Source organism: Ovis aries, chromosome 3, assembly GCF_016772045.2.
Source record: "Ovis aries strain OAR_USU_Benz2616 breed Rambouillet chromosome 3, ARS-UI_Ramb_v3.0, whole genome shotgun sequence".
NCBI lineage: Eukaryota > Metazoa > Chordata > Mammalia > Artiodactyla > Bovidae > Ovis > Ovis aries.
In genome coordinates, this window is record NC_056056.1 from 194,306,497 (window position 1) to 194,334,428 (window position 27,932).

General features: G+C 37.5%; 2 protein-coding genes across 11 annotated transcripts in view; one reads left to right on the forward strand and one right to left on the reverse strand.

The window, feature by feature from the left end:
- Nucleotides 1-13,202, forward strand: part of RECQL (RecQ like helicase) — a 45,662-nt gene extending 32,460 nt beyond the window's left edge. For 2 of the 4 annotated variants that reach the window (XM_060413327.1, XM_004006798.6), the window contains 3 exons: nt 711-930; nt 1,238-1,367; nt 1,972-5,425. In XM_060413327.1, the coding sequence (XP_060269310.1) occupies nt 711-930; nt 1,238-1,367; nt 1,972-2,124 (503 nt within the window). In that variant the 3' untranslated portion in view covers nt 2,125-5,425. Of the gene's footprint in view, nt 1-710; nt 931-1,185 lie in introns of all 4 variants that reach the window. The other 2 variants (XR_006059419.2, XM_042247435.2) reach the window with 2 other exon arrangements.
- Nucleotides 1,053-27,932, reverse strand: PYROXD1 (pyridine nucleotide-disulphide oxidoreductase domain 1). 7 transcript variants are annotated; one of them, XM_042247438.2, is made up of 13 exons: nt 27,776-27,903; nt 24,793-24,873; nt 22,321-22,427; nt 20,158-20,277; nt 17,555-17,683; nt 14,105-14,178; nt 10,900-11,060; nt 9,679-9,779; nt 8,231-8,366; nt 7,242-7,354; nt 6,304-6,426; nt 4,225-4,362; nt 1,053-3,061 (listed from the first exon to the last, which is right to left on the reverse strand). In XM_042247438.2, the coding sequence occupies exons 4-13, from the start codon at nt 20,227-20,229 to the stop codon at nt 2,813-2,815; spliced, it is 1,296 nt and encodes a 431-aa protein (XP_042103372.1). In that variant the 5' UTR covers nt 20,230-20,277; nt 22,321-22,427; nt 24,793-24,873; nt 27,776-27,903; the 3' UTR covers nt 1,053-2,812. The 7 variants fall into 7 exon arrangements, with proteins under 7 accessions (XP_042103372.1, XP_012030612.1, XP_042103371.1 ...); XM_012175222.5 differs by lacking the exon at nt 27,776-27,903 and adding an exon at nt 27,335-27,628; XM_042247437.2 differs by lacking the exons at nt 22,321-22,427; nt 27,776-27,903 and adding exons at nt 24,984-25,022; nt 27,335-27,628.

Sequence of the window (27,932 nt, forward strand, 5' to 3'; positions counted from 1 at the left end):
GGTGCTGTATTTTCACTTTTAAAAATTCTGTATGTATGCATAGTGTTTGATGAGCTAGACTAACCCATTCCTCACTGACTTCTGATGCCTTGGTGGGGGAAGGTCACGACAATTTCAACTTTGCAGGTAGAGAAAATTATTTGCGTTTACTAGACTGTTTTATACTGACCAAATTAACAAGAGTCTGATAAATACATCTGAGTGCTCGTGTCAATAGATGGGAATAACTGTCCAGGAAATTCTTGTCATGAAACTAGAGTCCCTAGGAAGCCACACTGGTTGTCAGAATATTGCTTAATGAGCATGCATCATTAAATATGAAGACATGAAGAACAGATTGACTCAATATCGTAGTCTAAACCTGATAAATATGTAGAAGAGACTTACCCTCCTGTAAACACCTCTAAGTTTTTATCATAATCATGTCTGGCTGATACCTTTTGGTTCCGAGAGCATCTCCAAAGACCTTCCAGTAAACAGATTATTTTTTTGTATATCATTTAAATTCGTGTCTTAGAGAGACTATAGCTTAATCTAATGAAAAGAGACTTGAGCAATAGTCTTAATTCAGAACACAGGAACAAACCAGTGTTTAGGGTGGGTCACATTGGATGACTTATTTTTTAAACGAGTCTAACCACTTAGGACAGCCTATCCTTGCCCTAATTTCAGAATTTCATTTATCTTTAACCATGTCTCTTTCATTACAGCATTTGAAAGAAAGAATGTAACTGCATACTGCAGGGATCTTATTAAGATCCTGAAACAGGCCGAGGACCTGAATGAAAAGCTCACTCCACTAAAACTGATCGACTCTTGGATGGGAAAGGGTGCCTCGAAATTGAGAGTAGCAGGCCTTGCTCCTCCCACACTTCCTCGTGAAGACCTGGAGAAAATCATTGCACACTTTCTTATACAGCAGTATCTCAAGTATATACAGACCCATTTCTTGCCCTCTCATGCCATCTTTCCTGAATCTCATTTTTATATAAGTACAACAGAACAAATGGTTTAGTGGTTGTTTCATAGGAACTTTTAAACACTCTATAAAATTTACTTAGTAAACAAATTCAAACTTTTAATTATCATATGTCGAAGCAGCAGCAAAGTACTTTGCATTTTTTACTAAAAGTTTTATTTCATATCAATGTTTAGTTAAAATTACTTATTTTTTATAAATTTCAGTTTGTTGTCTGCAACTTCTCAAAGCCTGACTGTTGGCCTTTGTCTCCTGCAGAGAAGACTACAGTTTTACAGCTTATGCTACCATTTCGTATTTGAAAGCAGGACCTAAAGCTAATCTTCTGAACAACGAGGCACACGTTATTACCATGAGAGTAAAGAAGCCCATGCAGAACTGTTTCAGGGTGATTACTAATTTTCAATTTTTAATTATTTGCAAAAGACATTAAAGCCTGTGTCTTGCTTTTCTTTAACTTGTTCTCTTCTGGGTCCAGGGGAACACAGAAGAGATCAGTCAGTGTTCTTGGAATCTGGGTATAGAAGAGAGAAAACCTACTTTTGTGTTCTGCAGAGGTATTAAGTGGAAGAATTTAGACTAGTTTTTAAATAAAGACTAGGGGTTTCCAACCTTTTGGAATGTGAAAACTCCATTTTAATGTCTGATGTTATGATGCACCCTGTTCTCATGACCTTGCTTGTGGTCAGTGCTAGCTGAGAAGCTAGCTCGTGCAGCAGAAGTTGAAAACCCCTGTCACAAACTAACTGCTCTCCAGCCTGCAAAAGCTCAGCAGGCACCAGTGTGTCCAAGGACACATCAGGTATTCTTTATGGTCTTGACAGCACAACCTTTCCTATTCAAGATGGGGCTCATATTGGAAGAAATTTGAAAATGAAAACAAGACCAGTGGACACTTAAAAGAGCTGATTAATATAGAAGGACTCGATATTAATCTCCGGAGAAAATGAAATAGCTGAATTTTAACCAGTGTTTGTCTTGTTGTTTTGCAGACTGAATCACCTCAAACTTGTCATTCTGAAGGAACTGATAAAAAGAGGAAAGAAAAAACTCCAAGTAACTTCCTGAAGAGATCTGCAAACATGCTTCAGCAACCGGATTGTAAGAATACAGGGGCTAAGAAAAGAAAAATTGATAATGCATGAGATAAGTGTTTCTAAATTTTCCAAGAAAATAACTTATGCATGGATATACTATTAGTTTTGTAGTTAATCAGAAGTTTAATTTTAAGACAATTTCATTAATATTTTATACATATGGAGCTACATTTTCAGAATTTACCTCTGAAGTATTGAAAACTTGAGAATTTGAGACATTCTGATGTCTTGAGATCATGAATTGCATAAATTTACAGTATGAAACAGGAAAAATAAATTAACTTTATTGTAAAACCCTTTAAATGTAAAATACGTAAGAGATTAAGTTCATGTAACTTTGATAAGTTCTTTATGCCTTGTCACAACTAGCTGTATTTTTCTTTTCACACAACTGGCTTACAAAGGCTACAACGGTAAGCGTCTTGAAACCATAGCCTGCCTTTGACATTTCATGGTCAAAGAATGGCTCTGGTATGTTAACCGGACACCACACTGTTGGTTAAGTAGGTAACAAGCTAATTTGTCTCAAAGCTAAATCACAAATGACTGTCTCTGAGTTGAAAACACAGAAATGAATACTTCAGACTTATCTTTACATAATTAGTGGTCAGTTTTGCGTTAGAAAAAAAAAAACCTATAAAATTATTTTAACTTCAGCTGGTCATCATAAATCTGTGTAATCCTCTGACTTTTAAAATCTTATTTGGAACGTGATGTAGCTCTTGAAATGCCCTTTTTAGTCAAAATAATCTTCTATATCAATATTTGGATCCAGCAGATCTTCTCCATATGCTGAAAGATTCATCTGGTTTAAAATTAAATTTTCAAATGTTTCTTCTAAGTCAGTTTCACCAATTAAGACAGCGCCCATCATTCGCCCGTTCTGCAGGACGGCCTTGATGTACTCCTGCCCTTTGGTACACCTCAGCAGTAGTTCATGGTTTGAACCCAAGCCCTGTGCATTGTATTTTCCCAGTAATACAACCTATATAGAGAAATATAAAAATGTTATTTTAGTGAGTACTTAAGAAGAAACAAAATACAGTTATTTTGTGTTTTCCTAGAGTGGGAAATCTAATCACAAAATTTTACTGTTGAAAGTGCCATTTAGAAGGAACCAAAGAAAACATTTGTACAGTATGCATTTACTCTACAGATGACACTACCATGCAATGTACATGAACATTAAGAACACCTAGTGAATATACAAACATGTGGGACGTGGACTACATCAGCCTGGAGTCATGATTTAAAGGCTGAATAAGAAACCGAGTTAGATCTTTCATGGGCAAATTGCTGAATCTCTCTGAAATTTATGTATATATTTGTATGTGTATGTTTCTCCTTGTCAGTAAATGAGGAGGAAAAAACCTGCCCCTGAGTGAGGTAAAGAGGGTTAAATAATACGTAGGGGGTAGTACCTGCTCATTCTTGAGTATGAATAGCTGTTAGTTCCCTTCACAAAGGAGGACTGAATTTCAAATAAAACTCAGAAATGTACCATCAAGGAACAAATCTGGAAGAGATTTTTTTTCCCCCCCTGAACTACACGAGTTCAGTGAGAAGGTAGGTCTGACTATCAGATGACGGGGGACCATGCTTAGTTGCTTCAGTCGTATCCGACTCTTTGCAACCCTGTGGATTGTAGCCCACCAGGCTCCTGTCTCCATGGGTTCTCCAGGCAAGAATACTGGAGTGGGTTGCCATGCCCTCCTCCAGGGGATCTTCCCAACCCAGGGATTGAACCCAGGTGTCCCGCGTTGCAGGTGGTTTCTTTACTGTATGAGCCACCAGGGAAGCCTGACGCTGTGAACTGTATGTAGGCTTGCCAGGCTCCTCTGTCCATGGGATTCTTCAGGCAAGAATACTGGAGTGGGTTGCCATTCCCTTCTCCAGGGGATCTTCCCAACCCAGGGATAGAACACAGGTCTCCTGCCCTGTAGGCAGATTCTTTACCTTCTGAGCCACTGGGGAAGCCTCCAGCAATACCAGTTATGGGTTTGTAAGAAATGAAGAAATCTGTCACTTTTTGTACAGTGATTAAAACCAGATTAAGCTCTTATTCATGTGAGAAAATTAAATGACTGTAATTAGTTATAAGACTAACAAGCAGGAAAGGTACTGTTAATATTTGTCTATCTATCTTACCTTATAGTTAAAAAATTTTGTTACATGAGCGAAAAGTTCAAAGCTGAAATCCATGTCAATGGACTCTCCTACACTAGCTGCGGCCATGCACTTTGCTGCATACCATCCCATCTGTCTAGCCTGGGTCCACAGCCTCATCTGAAATAAAGAAGGTCATGCAATTTAATTTTTCATTATCATTATTTGAAAAACATTACCACCTTAACCTAGTACAGTTCCTTAAAGTGCATGACAGTCCCTGAGAACAGTTACTACACCTAGCTTGTTAGGTAACTGACTGGATCACTGTCACACTAACCAACTGCTTCTGGTATTTGATAATTCTTATACCTCATGTGTGACAACTAATGTCTTTTTGTGTGCAAAAAATAATAACCATAATCATGGATATGAGCTTTAAGAATTTCTGAAAGAAGTGATAGTTGTTTTTTTTAAATTCAGTCTCCTCTCTAAACAAGGTTAGGTCTGGTGAAGTAAGAAGGCAGCCTGCAGAGCACAGTAACAACTGGAGAACGGCCCACAGAAGTGGCCTGCGATACTGTTCTGCTGCACTGTTCCTAATGCATTTTAGCCTCCAAGTTCCTTCAGTTTGTGTCTTGGACTATGTGAAACAATTACTGCTTATGCAAATTACGAGATGAGTCTATTAGAGTCACTCAAAGTAAGAAACACCAGTTTATTTCCGGACATTTCTTTCCTGTACTAGAGTATGAGGCACATGAAGGATGTAACTTACATATTCCCTGACTTCAGCCCTTTTGCTGTGCTGTGCTTAGTCACTTAAGTCATGTCTGACTCTCTTCGATGCCATGGACTGTAGCCCGCCAGGCTCTTCTGTCCATGGGGATTCTCCAGGCAAGAATACTGGAGTGGGTAGCCTATCCCTTCTCCAGGTATCTTCCAGACCCAGGAATTGAACTGGGGTCTCCTGCATGGCAGGCAGATTCCTGATCAGCTCAGCTACCAGGGAAGCCCGGCTTTAACCCTTAGTGGGCTGAAATGTTAACAACAACAAAAACAGCAACTCCAATTCCTAATTGAGTTTGCGACAGATATGCCATAAAAACGACATAGGATGTCATTGTTGAGAAAACTGAAAGCAAGCTAGTTTGAAGCATTTTAGAAATATGGCTGACATCACCCTCTTGCTGATGCTATCTCTGATGTATGTAAAAATAATAAAGCTGATTCTTAAAATACATCTCGTTCCTCTACTACTTCACACTCCAGTTAATCTGAATGAATAACAGCCCTACCAGTGGAACTGGGCTTTCATCAAGTTAAGTGGTTTTTGTTTTTATTGGCGTATCACCAAGATAAGTGTGTTGACTGGTTCTTTTATCTGTAACATCTACCTTTGACTCTCCTCCTCCTAAAACAACGCCACCTCTGGACACTGTCTTGAGCATCTTCCTCTAGGACTTCTGCCCCACCATTACGAGGCAGGCAACACTGTGACAGCAGGGGGAAGTCTAGATCCAGGTGGAAGGGGTTGTTAGGCTGAGGAAGGCTGTTTACCATGGGAACATTCTTTCAGTAATTCCCACAGGCAACAGATCATCAGAAACAACGTATGGTTTATAATCTCAGTGTGCTATTTTTTTAATCTAAAGCTGTGCTGTCCTAAATCGTAGCCACTAGTTACATAGCTATTTAAATTAATTACAAGTAAAATTAGAATTCAGTTCCTCAGTCACAGCCACCTTTCAAGTGCTTAGTAGACAGGTGGCTAGTGGCTACCTGACTGGACACTGCAAAAGTACAGAATGTATCTGTCATCACAGAAAGTTCTATAGGACACTGCTGGTAAGCATCATGAAAAACAAAGTAACAGTCATAATTCTTTTTAAAATTAAGACATCCCAGTCTATTCCATCACTACATAATACCTTACCAAAACGGAAAAACTCTAGTGTTTTGTTGTTTTTGTGACCAAAAAAAGCCCCCAAAAACCTCTGATAGCTTCCCACTTAAAGCAGAAAAACTGGAAAACCAGAAAGGTGCATTTACTTGTGGCAGCTCCTTTATTTTCAGATGGACTCTCTGATAAACACCTGTGATCAGGTTATACTGGCTTACCTGCTGCCAGACAGGGCTGGGATGCCAGGAGGCCGTGCAAATATCACCCGCGGCGTAGATGTCAGGGAGGGACGTGTGCATGTGGTCATCCACCTTCAGTCCACCATCTTCGCCTACGTCAAACTAAACAATGTTCCTCATAAGCATGTGGGGAAAGGAAAAGCATACACGACTTTCATTCTGAAGTAAAAGAACAAGTCAAATTTCTACATGTTGATATGCTGACTTTTCGTGAGCAAAGTGAAATAGCTGCCAAGTTTAGATAACTAATCTGAATTTCCAGTCAGTCAAATTCCTACTAAAGATGAACCCAGAGCATTCTTGGAACTTCAAATTCTTAGAACATCAAAAACTGCCAATAAACATATGACCACCCACTCATAGTTACAAAAATATTCCTCAGTTACTACAAGCTTCAAATGCTAAAAAGCAAAAAACACACGCTGGTTTCTCTAAAAGAATCACTCTTTAAGAATTCATAGGAAGTATCAGTCTCTGAGGCCCACTTCCAAGGGGGCGCTAATGGCAAAGAACCCGCCTGCCAATGCAGGAGACGTAGGAGAACCCACTCCAGTATTCCTGCCTGGAGAATCAGAGGGACAGAGAAGCCTGTCAGCCTACAGTCCACGGGGTCGCAAAGAGTTGGACAGGACTAAAGTGACTTAGCATACACATCAGTCTCTTACCAACATTTAGATAAATAAAGCGTGCATTATGTCACCTTAAATAATGCTGGGATGTTAACTGCTTAAGGATTTGAAAGTAAAAAAATACTGAACATGAAGACATGAATATAAATTAAATTGTTTCCAGCCATCTTAAATTACAGTTCTGTGCCATGCTTCAGATGAACAATGTTCATGCTAGAGAATTAGAGACCTTCACAAATAATTAATACTTAAGCAATGTTCACAGTGAGACAAAAATTTTCACCTTACATTGTTGCCACAGAGAAATGGTTCTATATTTGGTGTAACTCCTGTAGCACTGACAATGAAATCGCAGCCATATATCTTTTCATTGGTCAATTCCACATATACAGGCCATATCTCTTAAAAAAAAAAAAAAAATTTGTTCTCAAGTGTCATCACCACCAACAGCCTGTAACATTATGTGAATATGACGACTAGAACAAAGAAAAATTGAACGAGGCAAGATTTGACTTTAAAACAATAACTCAAGAATATTTACAAGGTACATTTGCTAAAACAATTTTAATATGACCAATTCCATTTTCTTATTTTGGGTATAATCACGAAACCATGGCAGGCATTCTAAACATATTTCCTTCAAATTTAGACAAATTCTAACAAAGTAAATTGATAATCACTTTATAAGTTATTTCTTTAAAAATCTTTATTAATAAATTATACTCCCATCAAGAGTTTAGTCCAAGTAGGTTACTCATTTTTCAAAGTTTTCCCTTATTGGTGACATTCAGACAATCCCTTTCCCTATGAAAAAATTCAAAGAATTCAGAGCGATGGGATATCTCATACAGGAAGTTTAGATATATTTCATAGAGTAGTTCTCATGGGAATGTAGAATAGGAATTTCAGGAGATCTGTACCTTAGTTTCAACTTATAGATTTCAATCTGTCTGATTTTGAGGATGTCACTTCAACTCTAAGAGCATCAGCTTTTTAGTTTTTATTTTTTGTCTTGATCTACAAGATAGCTCTTAATTCATTCACAGGGGTATGATGGTCAAACAATGAGCCCTGCATAAAATGTTAAGCTCTATAAAATTTAATTTATTAGAAACTGCAAAGAGTTAAGTACTGAAAATGAAATGATTTACATTATTACGGTTTTATCTTTTCACATTTAAATTCTATATGGAAGTATAGAGTTTTAAAATATAACAATAAAGCAAAATTGTCTTCTTTTTAAATAAGTGATTATTTTTTCTTATTTCATCACTTACCTTTGTCAGTAGTAACTGACTGATCATGATGGTCTCTTGGAAAAGTCAAGGACTTTTTCTCAGAAATTCTAAATTCTTCCTGAAGGTAAATTTTCTTTACTTCACACATGGTTTCAATGTGAATTTTATGAGAAAACTAAAATAAAGAAGTACTGGTCACCATAATATTTCCAGAAAGAAGGATGGGTTATTGATGATGAAGAAAAAATTTATAATACACTTAGAGAAACTAAAAAAAAAAAAAAATTCTTATAAGTGAAAACACATTTAATGCTCCCAAACATGCCTCTTAATTTTGTGTCTGAAAAAAGTGAACAGAAACTCATTTAGTATTTAGAGATCAAGAGTTGAATTGGCAGGCAGCACTAAGGGCATACTTTCTGATAGAAGCCTCATCAATAATTACACGTATACATGGTTTTATTGATTTATTTTCGGCTGTGCTGGGTCTTCGTTGCTGCACAGGCTTTTCTCTAGTTGCAGCGCGAGGGGGCTGCTCTAGTCGCAGTGCACAGGCTTCTCATTAGAGGCTTCTCGTGTTGTGGAGCACGGGCTGCAGGGCACGTGGGCTCAGTAGTTGAGGCTCCTGGGCTTTAGAGCACAGGCTTAGTTGCTTCACGGCATGTGGGATCTTCCTGGATAAGGAATCGAACCAGTGTCTCCTGCATTGGCAGGCAGATTCTTTACCACTGAGCCACAGGGAAGCCCTGTATATATTTTTAAATTATAACTCTTATGGACTAAAAAGTAAGTTGACATATCCTGATTGTTATATTCCAGAACCTTAGTAAAGTACCACTTAGGCAGGAGATACTCAACAAATATTCACTGAACTAAACTGAAGTTGCAAGTTAAAAATACCACTAATTATAGGACCTGAAGGTGCAGGAATAAATGATTTTGTGTGATTTCCATCACAAAATTTGATATACACAAATTTGATATACTGTGAAGCCAGGCCCACTCCAACCTAATAAAGGCTGAAAAGAAATCATATACCGTAATAAAGACTGTATATGTATTTCTTACAATATTTAAATATCATACATAGTCTTTTAACCACAAATAACTAAAACAAAATAAGTAAAATGAGGAAGAGCAATTCATCTGCTTATGCAATTAGGATATTAAATGTGTAATTTATTTAGAATCTATCTAATAATCTTTAGAATAGACTGCATCCAAAGAGACCTTTGAGAAAAGATTAATTTAAAATAGGACAGGTGTGTTTACTAAAGACTGTGTATGGAGGTCTATCTATAAAGCCAACTGGCCCCAAGTCCATTCTTTTTTTTTTTTTTTTTCAAGTCCATTCTTAACACCATGGATTTTAAGGAAAATGACTTGGCCAATTCTTTGACTACAGGCTTAATAACCAGTCTTTAACAAACAGTTCGAGAATTTAAAATTGAATTTAGATTATGTTTAAACAGTATATGAAAACATACCTCTTTTGTTCCTTTAAGATCCAGCCCTTCATGCCAGTCTGGTCCCAAGGCACTGCCTATGTTACCAGCATTAGCTCTGGCTTGCACTTCCTTTTTCCATCCTGAGGAGACAAACTCAGATCAAAATCCAAAGGATACAAAAACTGTCAGGCAGAGAATTATGTTTGTGTTCAGAAGTTTTTAGGTAATGTAATAATTCTCATATACACATTCATGCAGAGGGACTAAACTTATCTATATTATTTTATTCATTACTTTAGTATTTTGTGATATACAGCTACAAAATGGATAATCTTTCAATTGAGTGTTGTGTATAAACACTATATATAGAGAGTGCTTCATGGATGTTATAATCACTGGTTAATATTAAAGAACAAGAAAATCAGACATTAAATTTTGAAAATTCTGTCAATTTTCAGTGTGGCCCAAACTTGCAAAATTCTTATTCAATTTTATAAGCCAAAGTTTAAGGAAAAAAAAAGTTCTTTTAAACTAAAAAACTGTATCTGTTTTTAAACTCACTGCATTTTATAAACTTAGGTATTGTCGAACTGTAGCATCTGCCTGCACAGATGTAGATGGGCTGGTTTATTTCAGTTCAGTTCAGTTCAGTCCCTCAGTCCTGTCCGCCTCTTTGCGACCCCATGAACTGCAGCACGCCAGGCCTCCCTATCCATCACCAACTCCCAGAGTTCACTCAGACTCACGTCCATCGAGTCAGTGATGCCATCCAGCCATCTCATCCTCTGTCGTCCCCTTCTCCTCCTGCCCCCAATCCCTCCCAGCATCAGAGTCTTTTTCCAATGAGTCAACTCTTCTCATGAGGTGGCCAAAGTACTGGAGTTTCAGCTTTAGCATCATTCCTTCCAAAGAAATCCCAGGGCTGATCTCCTTTAGAATGGACTGGTTGGATCTCCTTGCAGTCTAAGGGACTCTCAAGAGTCTTCTCCAACACCACAGTTCAAAAGCATCAATTCTTCTGGTTTATTTAATTCACTTTAAATTTGCAGTTTTAGTTATACATACTTTTCATAAAAAATATATCCTACATATATATATATACGTGTGTGTGTATAACCTTAAAAGTTGCATAAAGAAACAGAAATAAGTATTATCTATAGTCCTATCAAAATATTTTGCTAAATTTTCTTATAGCCTTTTTCTATATGATTAAAAAGTAAAGTCTCATCTGTGAATGAATGAGCTAGACGCTATACTTACCTTCAGTTGTATATCTGGTTCTTTTCTGTGCAATTTTAGCCTCTGGTTTTTCATCAATGAGCTTTGAAGTCAAGAATTCAGCTGCTCCTGCATCGAAGAAAGTATTCCCAATTGCTTTATCTTTAATGACCCAAATTACTTCACAGCCTTCAATTTCATACCTAAAAGGAATATGAAAGTTACTTAGAGCAATTTCAAAGTGTAAGAAGAAATCTTTGTATGATAAATAACAACTACCTCTTAGGGCAAGAGTAAAGAAAATATTTTAAGGCAAACTGAGAATGACTATTAAACAGAATATAACACCGTTTCAGGGTAGTAAGAGTTAAAGTATAATAATAAGGGAAATTTAAAGTTTATTTAGAGAACATATACATGACAAATATATACACTGAATCCCTGGAGGAGGAAATGGCAATTCAGTATTCTTGCCTACAGAATCCCATAGCCTGGCGGGCTATAATCCACGCGGTCACAAAGAGTTGGACACGACTTAGCAACAAAGCATGCACACATATGCCCTGAATAGCAGATAAAATTTTTAATGAATATCACCTAAAAGGGTTCAATTTCTAAACAAAGTTATTATGTGAATGTTCCCCAGGGTTCCCAGGAGTGAGCAATGCCTGGTTTATCTAGTTACAGTGTAATCAGTAATGGAAGGATGGATGACATATAGCTACAATATTCAGACAGTTGACTTCTTTTCGAACAAATATTTCATTATGTATTCAAAGCACATTATGGAAGGACAGAGAAAAAAGAAAGAATGAGAGTTACAATGAAAATCTTAACTTTGTTGTACAGGAAATGATTACCCTGCAATGAATTCCTTTCATCTAAGAAATTTCCAAGACATCTAGCCAAAGACAGACCCAGGTCACAGAAAAATGAAGGATCTTAGAGGAAAACAGGAATGCCCAAGGTATACAGAAACCTCCTTCCATTAATGTTCATGAGGTAGCAAGAGCTTCTGGGCTTTAGCAGTTTTATCTCTAGGTTTGGACACTGAGAATGTGGTTTTCTTAATAGTTACTCTACAAAGTCCCTGGAGTTCACTATAATTTATCTGCTCTTAATACGTGTTTTGGTACACATGAATGGGGACAATCCTGAAAAAACAGGATGTATGGTCATCCTAACTATACTGGATTTTATTTGAAACTGCAATGGTAATCAGTGTGTTAACGTCACTGGTTTTTAACATCCATTTATGGTAAAAAGTGTTAATCACCTTTATTTCTCAGCGTGACATAATATAGTTAGGTTATATGATTTTTTCAAGGCTAACTGACAGATAAGCTGATAACAGAAGAAAGAATGTTTAGTGCATCTGACTCCAGGTCACCTGATGTTCATGCCTTTTGGTGTACGGTAAAGGAGCCCTTTGCCTTCTCCAGTGGGCCTTTATTTCTCCTCCTCTCTTATGCCAGCAGAGTACTTAATAGTTCCTAAATTTCAGATTATCTGGAGAACATTCTATATCTCATGCTGCTCAGATCATATAATATTGCTGATAAACAGAAAGCAGAATACACATAACTTTTGTATTCCAATTTTATACACAATTTTTTTTTTTTGGTATTTTAAAATAACGTAGGAACATAACACATGGCAGTATCGCTTAAAATACTGATGCTTGACCAGTGGGCCATAGTTATAAGTAACCACCAGAAATAACTCTTGGAAGTGCTGTACTTCACAGGATGCCCTCTAATCCTCTTATCCTATGAACAATGTCCTCAGAATGATGCATAAGCAAGAAAGTATCATCACACTTTGGGGAAATTCTGCTTTAATTTTTAAAACCACTTAAAAAAACCCAGAGAACAATGAAGTATTACATTTTGTGAAATTATGAAAAACTATGTCTGCTTGAAAAAGAAAGGATTAACCTACATTTGGAAACAGAGATAATAGCTGAAATGAAGGCATACTGAAGAAATCAGTATTAGCATCAGAGTCTGCATATGTCATTTTTCATTAAGACAAAAAAGCCTAATCATTCAGTTAATCTAAACCAAGAGAATAGCACTACATAGGCACTTTCCTAAACAATCAGAGTTTCCTGAATATAAAATTATGAATTTTATCCAAGTATATGGTCTTCAAACTCCAACCTAAATAAAGAAGATTAAATATTGTGAGACTTGGAAACTTTTTGAATGTGAGCAAGCTTTTCAGTGTTAATAACAGTATTAAGTTCCACTTTTGGTGATAACTGATGGAGTAAAATCTGTCATGTGTATGTAAGGATTCGAAGCTCCTCTTACAATAAATCTATGCCTCCCTCTTCCGGCCCATTTGGTCTTGACTCTAGTTTTTTCTTTGCATTCTTCCATACAATGCCACAAATTTCATAATTAATGACTGACAATGCTCATACTCAGGCAATCCAAGAACTCTTACAGGCTTCCACTGAGATTCACCATCCTCTAAAGAGAGGCAAAAACCTAGTCTCAGGGCTGGAACAAATGAAAGGGAGCAAAGACAGGGATTCAGCAGATTCCTTATTTGGATATAAATTTGTCCTCTTTGTAGCCAGACCCAACTTTCTGGCCCGAAAAATATCTAGACTAGTCCATGTCTGCCATCTGTGGAAAGATAAAATCACAAAGAATGTGCATCAATGCTCTGGAGACTACAGGATACTCCTCAATGGTTTTCAAACTGTAAACACCATATTAAGATGACAGTATTTCATATTAAGGTGTTCACATTCCCCAAACTTCCAGAAACCAAGAGTTACTCCTGTTATGTGGGAATACCACGTATCTTGAAACAGAAACTCACAAACACTTTGGGTTTCATGGCCAGACAGGTAACGTAAATGAGCGAAGCAGGATGGGATATAAGCAATAAATAGTTATGGGGACTACAGGCAGGACTCTCTAAAGGTATACGTATTTAAATTGTTTTTCAATATAGTAAATACTTACAAGAACACATGCATGGGTCAAATCTAACCAGTCGTCAGTCAGACCAAAAGCTTTCCTGAAACTCTTTATGTTTCATAAATTTACCTTCTCAACTATGAATTATTTCATAAAAGCTAAAAAAAAAAGTGGATTTTCTCCTTGAAAATGTATGAAAAACAATTATCCTTATCTTTGATTTTTCAGGACAACAAGATATTTTCTGGTCTACCAATAATTACATGAATCACAGAGCAATCCTTACATAATATTAAAAAACATGTACTTACACTAATTCAAGTGCGATACCACCATTCCCTATGATCATTATTCTCTTAGCTTTAGTAAGCTGCTTCTGAAATTCCTGTATCAAAAAGAAAACGACAACTGTTTTGTAGTATGGGCAACGCCTGAAGCAAGAGGCTTTACTGATAATCTCTTTCCCTCTCTGCCAGGACGTACCCTCCCGATTAATATAATAAATGTTGTCTCCATGTTTCACCCCAGACTGCCTTTATAGCAACGCTTCTTCTAGCTTTCTTAGCCTTTTATGTCATTACACTCAAACGCAGCACGAGGCTCTGTCTTTAGCTTACTACATTCCCAACTACTGGACCAAGTCAATTTACCAACATGACACTGAGCTACATCCTGGATTCAGGATTCTTCCTGTCCTTCTAGTCCCTCAATTGACACTTTCTCTGCAGTCACTCAGAACGTACAGAAATGAGGAGCACAGCGGCACAGTGGTTCAGAGCACAGACTGTAGAGTCCCTGGCTCCAGCAGTTTACTAACTGGGTGGCCTTGGGCAAGCTGCTTAACCTCTCTGCACCTCAGGTCCTCCCAACTATAAATCAAAGTAAGAAGTGACTATACCTCCAAGTTTTTTAAGCATTAAGTAAGATGATGCAGATAAAGTTGTTAGGAGTAGCAGGCACATAATAATATGAAGTATTTGTTTTTAAAATGTTATCATCATTGTAAAACAGCTAATTGATGCCTCCACTTCCCATTCCCCACCAAAAAAAGATCACAATGAGCTTGGAGAAAAAGTGACCAGAAATCATTCTTATGGTACTTTCCGAAGTAGAGAAAAGTCCCACTGATTCAGGATGACAGCTGAACAGCTAAAGCTGTTAGCTCTACTTAGTCCTCCCATCTCAGTTTCCTCTCTGTGGAGTGGGAGTAATGACTGTCACAGGATTTTCATGAGGACTGATAAGTTCATGTACACAGAGGATGTCACTGTAACATAGTTATGAACTCAGTCCTTCATAATATGAACCTCAAATGTTCACAAGAACAAAATCCAGTTCTTCTAGTATTCTCTAAAATTCGTATTTAAGAATATGCTCAAACAAGTTGCTATCGATTTTACAGATGATGCAATCTTACTCAGTTGTGTCTGACTCTGTGACCCCATGGACTGCAGCACGCCAGGCCTCCCTGTCTATCACCAATTCCTGGACTTTACCCAAATTCATGTCCATAGCGTTGGTGATGCCATCCAACCATCTCATCCTCTGTCGTCCCCTTCTCCTCCTGCCTTCGATCTTCCCCAGCATCAGGGTCTTTTCCAATGAGTCAGTTCTTCACATCAGGTGGCCAAAGTATTGGAGTTTCAGCTTCAGCATCAGTCCTTCCAATGAATATTCAGGACTGATTTCCTTTAAGGTTGACTGGTTGGATCTCCTTACAGTGCAAGGGACTCTCAAGAGTTTTCCACAACACCACAATTCAAAAGCATCAATTCTTCAGTGCTCAGCTTTCTTTATAGTCCAACTCTCACATCCATACATGACCACTGGAAAAACCATAGCTTTGACTAGATAGACCTTTGCTGGTAAAGTAATGTCTCTGCTTTTTAATATGCTATGAAATCTTATTATGTAAAAATTACTACCTCACAGGACAGAACAACAGTAAGCTTGAGGTAAGACAGGAGTATTGTGACTGGAATCAAGAAGATGTTCTTGGCAATAAGGATCAATGAATTCTGAAATAAATTACCAAAAGAAGTTGCAAAAAGTTCTGAAGGTAGAATTTCACCTTTCTGGGATAGTTTATCACTGTTCTTGAGCAGAACAAACCATATATTTTTTTCAGTTCTAGGATTCTGTATCACAAAGATCTTCTGAATATTAATTTATGTGCTAAGAAGTAAGTTTTGGACATGCTTTGCCTTTTGAGAAAAAGATCATTACATCATTTAGGATGCAAATCACATATTCCCAATCAGAGTAGAATAGGTGTGGTTTGTCTCCTGAAAAATCCATATGCAGGTTAAGCAGCAACAGTTAGAACTGTACATGGAACAACAGATCGGTTCCAAATCAGGAAAGGAATATGTCAAGGCTGTATACTGTCACCCTGCTTATTTACCTTATATGCAGAGTACACCATGCAAAATTCCAGGCTGGATGAAGCACAAGCTGGAATCAAGACCGCGGGGAGAAATAACCTCAGATATGCAGATGACAACAGAAAGCGTGTCATCTTATGGCAGAAAGCAAAGAAGAACTAAAGAGCTCCTTGATGAAAGTGAAAGAGAGTGAAAAAGTTGGCTGAAAGCTCAACATTCAGAAAACTAAGATCAGGGCATCTGGTCCCATCACTTCATGGGAAATATATGGGGAAACAATGGAAACAGTGAGAGACTATTTTTTTGGGCTCCAAAATCACTGCAGATGGAGATTGCAGCCATGAAATTAAAAGATGATTGCTCCTTGGAAGAAAAGCTATGACCAACTTAGATAGTATATTAAAAAGCAGAGACATTACTTTGCCAATAAAGGTCCGTCTAGTCAAAGCTATGGTTTTTCCAGTAGTCATGTATGAATGTGAGAGTTGGACTATAAAAAAAGCTGAGCGCCAAAGAATTGATGCTTTTGAACTGTGGTGTTGGAGAAGACTCTTGAGAGTCTTTTGGACTACAAAGAGATCCAACCAGTCAATCCTAAAGGAAATCAATGCTGAATATTCACTGGAAGGACTGATGCTGAAGCTGAAACTCCAATACTTTGGCCACCTGATGTGAAGAACTGACAACCTGGAAAAGACCCCGATGCTGGGAAAGATTGAAGGCAAGAGGAGAAGGGGATGACAGAGGATGAGATAGTTGGATGGCATCACCGACTCAATGGACATGAGTTTGAGTGAGCTCTGGGAGCTGGTGATGGACAGGGAAGCCTGGCATGCTGCAGTCCAAGGGGTCGCAAAGGGTCAGACATGACTGAGGGACTGCACTGAACTGAATGTAAGTTGTAACCTTCAGCACAGACATTATACCTGAGATAACACATGAAGAGAAAGGACATGAATAAAAAATAAGATAAATTATTAACTAAGTGTTAGTTGCTCAGTGTGTGACTCTCTGCAATCCCATGGATTGCAGTCCGCTAGGCTCCTCTATCCATGGAATTCTCCCGGCAAGAATACTGGAGTGGGTAACCATTCTCTTCTCCAGGAGATCTTCCTGACCCAGGGATTGAACCCAGGTCTCCAGTATTGAAAGCAGATTCTTTACCATCTGAGCCACAGAGAAGCCCTAAATTATCAACTAAAACTAAACTCAAACTGGCAGCACTAGAACATTATACTACTATTTGGTTTATGAGTCATGAAGACTTTCTTCTGCTGCTACAGTTTAGAAATTAACATTGTAAGTACAGCACTTTGATTCAAATGCAGAAAACATCTAAGAAGTCTTCATGTTTCTTTCCCATGACCCAAATGTTACCTGTGCACTGTCTGTATCACGGATTCCTAACACATAAGGATTTCCTTCACATATCAATTTTGGTTTCGCTCCAGCACACAGACACAGCTTCTTATAAATATGCTGATTGCCATCTTCAGTTAAAATGCACTGTAAAACCGTACAGCAATGAATAGAGGGGAAGCATTTATACATGAATACAATTTTGAAACATTCAAGAAGGCAAAAGCAAAAAATATATGAAGGTTGCCTCTTGGTAGCACTCAATACTTTGCTAAAGCAATGACAAAGCTAAATAAGCACAGGAATGTGTTCTCTAATCCAGTGGTTCCTAATCCCTTTGGAACCATGAACCATCTAAGAAATCTGATGAAAACTAGTCCTTTTCTCATGGGGAAAAACAAGGTACATTACCACAGAATTTTGGATAAAACTTTGAGAATTTCATGTCTGGAAAGGTATATGGGCCTTAAAGACTAAACATTTAGAAATTTTTAACTTGAGCATTCTGATGAACATTTCCTTGATAAACACTCTAATCTCAAAGGGAATCATTGTAAGTAGATTCATGATTATAATCATATCAGACCTTAATAATATCTGTTATGGGTGCAGAGGAATAGTTAATGGTAGAAGAGGTAATGATAGCTTCTGAATCTAAAAATTCAGAAGTGCTGAAAAATAGTGTTTATACTCTGAAGTACAAATTACAATCTCATTACCAGCAAACATCATGCTCTTTTATATTTTTCTGTAAGTGAAAAACATGTTAACCTTAAATCCTAGCATGTACTGGCTTTAATTTATATTAATTTTTAATGGATGAATTTAGATGAGTCTAAAAATACATATCAGAGATTCATGGTTTTTGTTTCTTAATACTGAATGGGTATCCATGTAAAAGTAGCATTTAGAAAGCAGATAGACATAAGCATGTGCTACTGTGAGAGATGTCAGACTTTGCTGGAATGGTTTTAGGAGTTAATCTTTGTATCTTGTGTTTGATTTATAAAATTTGGCAAATAGCGAAGTACATACCCACTGAAATATGTTACACATTTTAACTCTTCAGCTATATAACAAATACAACAGAAAACCAATAAACCAACAGAGTATAATCATACAGAAATGTTATACAAGTTTTCCTTTAGATAACCTGGTTACAATTTTAATAGAAGTTATAGGCACTGACCAAATTTAAAAAATTATTTGCACCTAGGTACTATAAAAACAAACACGAAACCTCTTCATTGACTACTGTTAAATTTTTGGAGACAAAAAGGTAAACACATCATTTCTAACTCACTGAAGAATATGAAGGATGGATCACAGAAGGCAGACGTATATTATACAGGACACTTTTCAAATGAAACATTTGGCACTCTGACTCATTCAAGTGCCCTAATATGTAAGTTCCCTCACAATTCATTTGTATACTTCTGAGCCTACTTCAGTGTGCAGATTCAATGACATGGGTGTTTTATGCAACAAGTGTTACCATTACAAATATTAGGAAATTACTGTGGTGGTTGGATTCAGATTTGTAAAATTTTTCTCATGAAACTCAGTCCTTTTTCTTACTTTTATTTTTTCCTGTCAAGTTATCTGTTTCAAACATGACACATAACGCTTTCTCCCTAAGGTAGAACTCAAACCTGAGCTGCTTCAGAGAAACAACTATAAACCCTGCTTCCCATCTTCCTGCCTAGAGTCCATGTGAAGATACAGTGTATCGTATGACACGGAGACTCCCTGACATCTGAGACTGAGAAGGTGCCTTTCTTGAGACTGCCTTAGCTTGGGCCTTACATCATTGTGGACTGTTATAACCACCGTCTAATTTGGTTACTGGCTACTTGTTCTACTCCGGTTCATCTTTGACACTGCTGTCAGAGAGATCTTCCTAGAAGAATATTTTATCAACCCTTCTTCCACTTAGAATCTCTTTACTATTTATCCACTGATGATAAAATGAACTCAGTTTATTAGCATGACATAAAAAGTTCTTCACAATCCTATTTACTCACTTCTCTGGCCTAGCTGGCCAATATCCTTTCCTTATCCATACCCCAACCCCTTTGACAGGCTCTCTCTCCACACGCCCCTTCTCCTCTCTTTGGGTCTCTCAACATGCAGTCTCCACTTCCAGGAATGCCCTTTCCCACGTGGAGAACTGTTACTTCACCTACCTTTTTAAAACATAGCTCAGTATTACTCACTCTGTGAGGTCTTCCTAAACACCTAATATCAGAGCTTTGATAATATTTCAACATTAAACATATGCATGTCTGTACTCCCTATACAGTGAGAATTGCTGGGAGCAGGTTTTTGCTATTACTGCTCCTGTACCCCACACTTAATGCAGGTCACAGAATACAGTGAACACTATACAAATGTTAATGCTCGTTTAAAATGTAAAATCTAAAATGCTAACCTAAACTAATGATATATCCCTAAGAAACTCACAAAAAGGGTACATTTTTCTAATACGGGAATGAACGTCACTAAAATTTACATGCCAGGGACTTGGGTGGTAGTGCAACAGGTAGGGTCAAAGGAAGGCAGGTGAGACCTCTCGCTAAGATTCAACAACAGCAAATGTCATTAAGAAAAAGTCCTCATACATGCTCTTTGCTCTTTAGTTGCTTTACTCCAGATTCTATAACCTTAATGTTGGGAAAGCGATTTTCTAACATGGTACTTGGTTGTTCTTCAACATCAAATTCTTCCAATACTTTAGACACCTATATGAGACAAAAGAGATAAAAATGCATACGTAAATTTTTTAAGAATTTTAAATAATAAAATACTTTCATTTCTTTTTTATACACTATTTATTTCCCATTCATAAAACAGGAAAGTCAGCCAGCTGCAATATACACAGTAGAAAGAAGGCTAGACTCCATACCTAAACACAAATACTAGTCCTGCCACTCATAGGCAAGTCAGGAAGTCACTGAGCCTTAGTCTCCTGGCCTGTAAAATGAAGGCTAACACTACTTACTTCTGTACAGTTTAATCAAACAGCTTCTCTATTTCTTTATCCTTGCGGCTTTCTCTTTCTATTTACTAGCTGACGTTACTGTGAGCTAACCTTTGGACTCTTCTTTCCTGTTCTTCAAAATTGTCAGCCTCCTCTTGGACTCATCTTCTGTCCTATCCCACTAGGACCCCACTATGGATCATTTCATCTTTTCTCCAAATCCTTTACTTTCTTGCTCTCTTATCCTTAACCATTAATTACCCTGAAAACTTCCAACCACAGACCAAATTACGTCCATTCTCTAGTTGTAAACCCAGTCTGCTACAGAAGACCCCCACACATTATAGACTAGTATTTGCCCTCAAAAGCTGCCTGGAAATCCTGCTGCTTGGCTATAACAGTTCTCAAACCTTTTAGTCTCAAGACCTCTTTATAGGCTTACCAATTGAGGACCCCAATGAGCTTTTGTGTTTTTCAGTTAGACCTAGCAATATCTGTTGCATTAGACATTGAAATGGAGAAAAATTTAAACTATTTCTTAATTAAAAGTAACAATAGCAAATCCAATACATGTTAAAAGTGATACACTTCTAATGAAAAATAACTTTTTAAAAAAAAACAAACTGAGAAAGCAGCCCTGTTTTACATTTTTGCAAATCTCTTTCATGTCTGGTTTAGTAGAATTTAGCTGGGTATCTGCTTCTGCATTCAAACCGCTTCTACATTTAAACCATTGCACCATTGTTTTGGTTGAAGTACATGAAGAAAGTTAGCCTCACACAGATTTGTAGCCCTTTCAGATTACTGTACATTCTTCTTGATGTTACACTGAAACTCAACAAGTGATGGTTTCTTAAAGATTAGATGAAAGGAGAATTTGAAACTGTATCAAGAACTTTTCATATTGGGACTGTGAAATCCATTAGTCTATCTTGCACTCTGATAGTTACAAGTCTATCTTGTAATTGCACACATCAGATAATACTGGTTCTCAAAATTACAGAGATCTTCCAACTATTGACACATTTCATATCAATAAATATTTTTTAAAAATCACATTCATTATTATCACCAATCTCATGAGAAAAGGCTAAGTACTATAAGGCTCACAGTGAAAAATGAGTTTTCCAAAAATCTAATTTTTGCCTGAAAGCTCTAATTTTGTCATATTGGCAACAAATGTCACTGGTTGGTTTCTTGAAGCGACAGGCTCACTTCACTCATTTTCTAAACATGAATGAATGGCCACAGTGGTGTCAGTTGTTCTTTCAAGTAAAAGTGATGTTTCACGAAAATAGTAGCTAGTTCATCTTGCAACTCAGCAAGTATATAACTGCTTTTCCTTGAGAAAATGTTGTACTCTTCATATGCAGAAATGCTTTATGTGTACATATTATGTCATAGATTATTAAAAATGCATGATTTAATAAAAGTAACATTTTTTAAAAAATGGCTTTTATTTTTCCCACTAACTGTGTGGCAGTCAAGAATACAATGGCTACCAGGTAAGTAGCTACCACTACTTTTATACCATCAGTGCAAATACAGTGAAAAGTGCAATAACATCTTAGTAACATACTTCAGTCCCTCAGTGACTTTTTCAAACTCTCATCATTCTAATGTTCCCCGAACTTATTCTATCCTTTATTCTCAGCAAATCACCTTACACACAGAGACCACGAAGAACTCTGACGACTTTCCCACTATCTAGATGTTTCTCTGCTCATGTCCACTTTCCTTGACCCAGTCCCACTATTTCAATGTCAGTCCACTGCTCTGTGCTCCAGATCCCATCACCTCTCACCTCTCAGGACTCCTTCCTTGTTATATATTCCCTGCTTTCCTTCATCTTCAGGCTTCCCCAACTGGTTTCTTAATCTCAACAGGTGAACATGCTCAAGCAGTTCCCACCTTAAAAGAATAAAATTCAGCTTAATGCTAGACCTCATGTCCTCTTGTTGTGCCATTCTAAATCTTTTCTACCTTCATGGCCAACTTTTTCAATAGAAAAAAGTTCATGCTGTCATTTTACAATTACCTCCCATTAATTTCTCAAAATTGCATAAATTCTTTGAAACTCACCAATGATCTATACTAGAAATAACCACTTTCCAACCATCATCTTACTGACCATTCCATAGGATCTGTCTACTCCTCTTAATTGAAACTCTACTTGATCTCTTGCAAACACAGTAAAACCTTCTTATTCTTAAAATCTCATTTCAATGCAATTTCCTATGTTAAGCCTTCCTTAACTCCCAAAGGTAGGCTTTGGCGCTCTTTCACAAAGTTCAGTATGTATAAATAGAAATATATTGGTATATGACCTAATTTTTTGCCTCTATCAGGATAATGATCAAATTGTATGATAACTTTTCTTGCATATTTGTTACCCCAGTAGAAAACAATCATTCTGAGAAACTGACCACGCGGGCTCTATAGTCAAAGTGTCTGGATTCAAACCTGACAATATACTTGGAAACCAACCGAACCTCACTGTGACACATTTCTCTCATCTGTAATGTGGGGATAACAACCTACTTCACAGGGTTAAGAATTAGATACATTACTACACTTACACATTTAGAAGTACGGCATAATAAGTACTCCAGAAATGTGAATTACTATGAATTCCTCTTCTCCTTTAAAAATTATACAAGTCATGAATATGTGTTCTTCTTAACAATAAGCAAATAAATAATACAGAATACAGAATAACTGTCAAAGTCCCTCTTTACCACTCTTTCCCCTAACCACACCGATAACCATTAGTGACTTTTTGAAGTATGGTCTATACTTTTAACTTCCATATCCTGGATGCCTAGCATAATGCTAATCTAAATATTCAAGAAATGATAAAACAAATGCAATTTCTAACTTCTATACACTAAAAAAAAAAAAAAAGACATTTGCTATTTCAATGCACTTTCACATATATTAGTACATCTTAAGCTCACAACCCTGTTGAGTAAGCAAGGAAGATATTACCCTAATGATATAACTCAGGTACAGAGATTTGTCAAGGCTACACAGCAAGTAAATAATCGCTGGGCCTAGAACCCAAGTTTTCTCTTTCTACTGTACAACACTTGTACTTGGAAGACTCAGATATACATCTCTCTCTGAGAATGTACTCACAGCCTATAATTGAATTTATGCTTTTTTCTTTTAGAAATTAAAAGCCTGTTTAATCTGTTCTCTGGTTCCCCCAATCCCACACATAGTTCTTTTGGCTATACCTAAGTACCAAGATATCTTACCTTTCTGTAGGCAGGTTATAAAGTGCAACATATGGCACTAAATTACCCTCGGTCTTAGGAGTTTATGTAAATCTTAGGGATTTATGTATGAAAATGGGGTAGGTTAACTGTATACTGATCCCTTCCCTGACAGACACTTTTAGAAAACACACTTCAAGATTGGAAAAGTGTGTTTGTGGGAGATGGGTAGATTGCTTTTTCTCCCTAAGATCAAATCTTTAACTTTTATTTCAAGATTAAATCTATACAAAATGCCAAAAGGAAAAAAAAATATATTCCATCATCAGAGTGTTATAAGGGAAAACTTGTACTGAATCAAAGACTAAGTGAGTAGTCTTCATTGTAGTATGGGAAGAAAAGATTGATGTTTTTCACCTTTTATTCATTTATTTTTTGCACAGGCCCTATAATATTCAGAACTATAGCACCGCAGTACATGTATGTAGTTTATAAATATAATATTAAGATATGAGTGCCAAAGGTTTTAACAGGTGAGGTGCAAGATCAAAACTGTCTGGAGCCTCCTTTCCCATGATGCTATGGCCCAGGTGCTCTTTAGACTGCTCTTGCGATGTTGCGTGTAAATAAATTCATGGAGCTACAAAGTGCTCTAAGATGCTTACTACATATCTGAAGCATCAATTATCTGCAAGTGTAAGCTCGGCTCAGAGGTAGTGTTCTTCTGACCTGTACATACACACACACTTATAATAGAGATATACATGTATGTTTGCATTCATATGTAGATGTGCATAACATCCTTCCTCGAAAGAGAAACTTTCTGAAACATACTTCTGAGTGGGGAGGAAAAGGAGAGAGACAACCAGAAATTTCATACATTCCAGGGGCTTTTGGTATTTCATGTGAACAACTCTAAACTTTTGAGCTATGATTTGAAAATGAGTACCAAAAGTGCATTTGTTACACAATTAAAATACTACAATTACACTAACTGCTATGTGAGTTATTGCAGTTTTTGAAAATTAACACCAAGAAAGTTATAGAATGGTTCTTACCTGCTTGAAATTTGTAACTGCTTTAATAACAGGAGAAGCTGTTATCAGGAGAATATCTTCTGATGGAAAATTAATTGCCAGCTTATTAAAAAAAAAGAAAGGAAAATTATGATAAATAAGTATTAGTACATAGACAGGTGAGACAGATAATGCAATTTTAATGTTATTAACTCAGGAAACTAAAAACTCACTGTTCTCCCTTTAAAGGTCTCCATTATCCTGGGTCTTGGCTATATTTATGGAGTAGTGGTGAGAAGCGTTCAACTCCGATATTGATTAAAATGAAACATACATTTATACTACACTCTAACAATTACCATGAAAAGGATGAGAAGGAACTACCTTCCTAATTAACAGTTAAACCGACTTCTCTTCATTGCAAAATAACTTCATTTGTCTTAAGTAGAATAAAATCACAGCAAGCTTCCAATAAAACACTTAAAACTTTAGCAACTTTCCCAAGTGCTCTGGCATGCCTACTCTTCCAAATGCCCAACCAGTATAGACTCTGAGAGTCTTATCAAATCCGGAGGTTTAATCTGCCAATGTTTCATCATCTTCCTTAGCTACAAACTCTTTCTTTCTCACTTTAAACTTTCTGAAAGGATTTTCTTAACCCCTGCAGCTCTGTAACTCCATCTATCTTCATCTGTCTCTGCTTGTGATTAGGAAAGACTTTGTTTTTCGCTTGTGCTTTTTGGTTTCCTGTTATGCACATTAACTTTTAAGAAATAAATGTTATTGTAAAAACCTTAAAAAAAAAAAAACACCACCAACTGAGCATGTTCATTCACCTACACATCCATTATTCTTTTTTGTACCACCTTACTTAAATTTTTTATAACGTCTGACATTATCAATCTCTCCTTTCCTATGTATATTCTGTAATTCATTTCCTCACTTTCTGTTTCTATTATCATACTACTAATATCCCCTCCAAGTTGGCCTTCCAGTCTCATACTGACCAGCTTCCTCTGCTCCAAACACACTGTAATTAATAATCTTTCAAAATTTTTCATTTGATCATGGTACTCCACTGGTCACGATCATTTGACTACTTGTAAGTTTTTGTTAAATTCTTAGCATGACTTAAAAGATCCTTTATGATCAAGTTCCTGCCAGTCTTCCTGGCTTCATTTCTGGTCACCTTCCCCAAGCTCCATATACTTTAAGTTTTGCTGCTTCCAGATGGTTCTATGCTTTTTCACCTGAGATTACATTGCTACCTCCCCTTGGAATATCTGTTTTTTCTTGTCTGCCTGGTAAGCTCTTACTCATTCCTCTATACAGGCATAAGGGATACTGCGGGCTTGGTTCCCGACCACTGCAATGAAGTGAAGACAGCAATAAAGTGAATCACATGAGAATTTTGGTTTCCTAGCGCATATAAAAGCTGTGCTTATACTACACACTGTTTTCAGTACTAAGTGTGCATAAAAATGTGTTCTGAAAGTGCTGTAAAAAATGTACATGCCTTAATTAAAAAACACTTTATTGATAAAAATGCTAACCATCGGCTGAGCCTTCAGTGAGTGTTAATCTTTTTGCAATCTTTTTTGCAACAGTAACATAAAAAAATCACTGATCAAAGAGTACCATAAAAAATAGAGTAATAATTTAGAAGTTTGAAATTTTGTGGTAGTTACCAAAATAAGACAGAGAGACACGAATGAGCAAATGCTGTTGGAAAAGGGTGCCAATAAGGCTTGCTTCACAGGCCTGCTGAAGACCTTCAATTTGTAAACAAGTTATTTATGTGAAGTACAATAAATCAAAGGGCAATAAAATCAGATATGACTGTACTAAGACAAAGGGATATTTCCTGTGAGAAAGGACACTTCTTCCCTAATTCACTGCTTACTAACTCCACAGGCACCCCTAAGGTAGTGAACACACTGATGAAATGATTTACTTATTTATTTACATTACTCACTAGGCTTTGAGTCTCCAAAAAGGAGGCACCATGTTCTGTTAGTACCAGTCTAATCAGTCCTTAGTACAGTATCTGGATTATAGGTGTTTACTTGATGAATAAATGAAATCTACACACATCCCTGGTGGCTCAGAGGTTAAAGCGTCTGCCGGCAATGCGGGAGACCTGGGTTCGATCCCTGGGTCGGGAAGGTTCTTCTGGAGAAGGAAATGGCAACCCACTCCAGTATTCTTGCCTGGAGAATCCCACGGACAGAGGAGCCTGGTGGGCTACAGTCCACAGGGTCGCAAAGAGTCATTCACGACTGAACGACTTCACTTTCACACACATCCAAAGGCTAAAAGTTAAGGAAAAAAACTTAATTTCTCATGACTTCAACGATTGCTTATATTTACTTTTTACCAACACAATAACCTAGACCCTTTTGGAATACATGTATTCATGTAAAATACATGTAAAAATTCCATACGTGTGTATGTTGTCTGATTGTGTACTATAAATCAAAAAAGCATCACCTCGCTTCACTTAAGCCCTTGTCGGCTGTTTTACAAGATATTACTGGAGATGACATCTCTTCTATCTTGGGAGTCCAAAGTATACAAAACTTACGTAAGGACTCTTTATAATCTGGTTACGATGCACTGAGGACGTGGACACCTATGAAGAAGCTGGATTCAATCACGTCATTAAGAAAGAAGGGGGAATTCTCTGGCCAAGTACTTCCTAGTCGTAACCCATCCCTCTTCTCCTCGCATCTGCTCTGGCATCACCAGGACCACAGCCAGGTTCAGTCGGCTTTGGGTTTCCCCTAATGACTTGCTCGCCATTCCTCGTCCCTGCACCGGAGCCGAAGCCTGCCGGGTACTAAGGACATCCTCTGAGAGCCAAGACAGAGTCTCTAATACCTAGGAAACGGAAGTGGTGGGTAGGGAAAAGGGAAACAGTGAAAGCAACCGGAAGAAACACTAGGGAAAGGGGGCAGGAGGGAGCCTCGAGCGCCAGCGCCTCCGGGGTCTCGGGGAGACGAAATTGCTTGCGCGCCCGCCTTACCTGCTCCGCACAGGTAACACCCGCGATGCCACCGCCGACCACCACGAACTTCCCCGCCGTCGGGGGCGAGCACGGACCCTCCATGCTCTTAGTGGTTTGAGAACTACAATGGGAAGCCGGAAATGTTTGCCCTCCCGGAAAGGGACCGGCTCAGGAC

Excerpts from the sequence above, each read along its gene's own strand:
- PYROXD1 (XM_004006797.6), bottom strand. The coding sequence starts at position 27,859 with ATGGAGGGTCCGTGCTCGCCCCCGACGGCGGGGAAGTTCGTGGTGGTC. Across the intron at positions 20,278-24,792 it reads CAGTTACAAATTTCAAGCAG|GTGTCTAAAGTATTGGAAGA; the intron begins GTAAGAACCATT and ends TGTCTCATATAG. Across the intron at positions 3,062-4,224 it reads CAAAATTTTTTAACTATAAG|GTTGTATTACTGGGAAAATA; the intron begins GTAAGATAGATA and ends TTCTCTATATAG.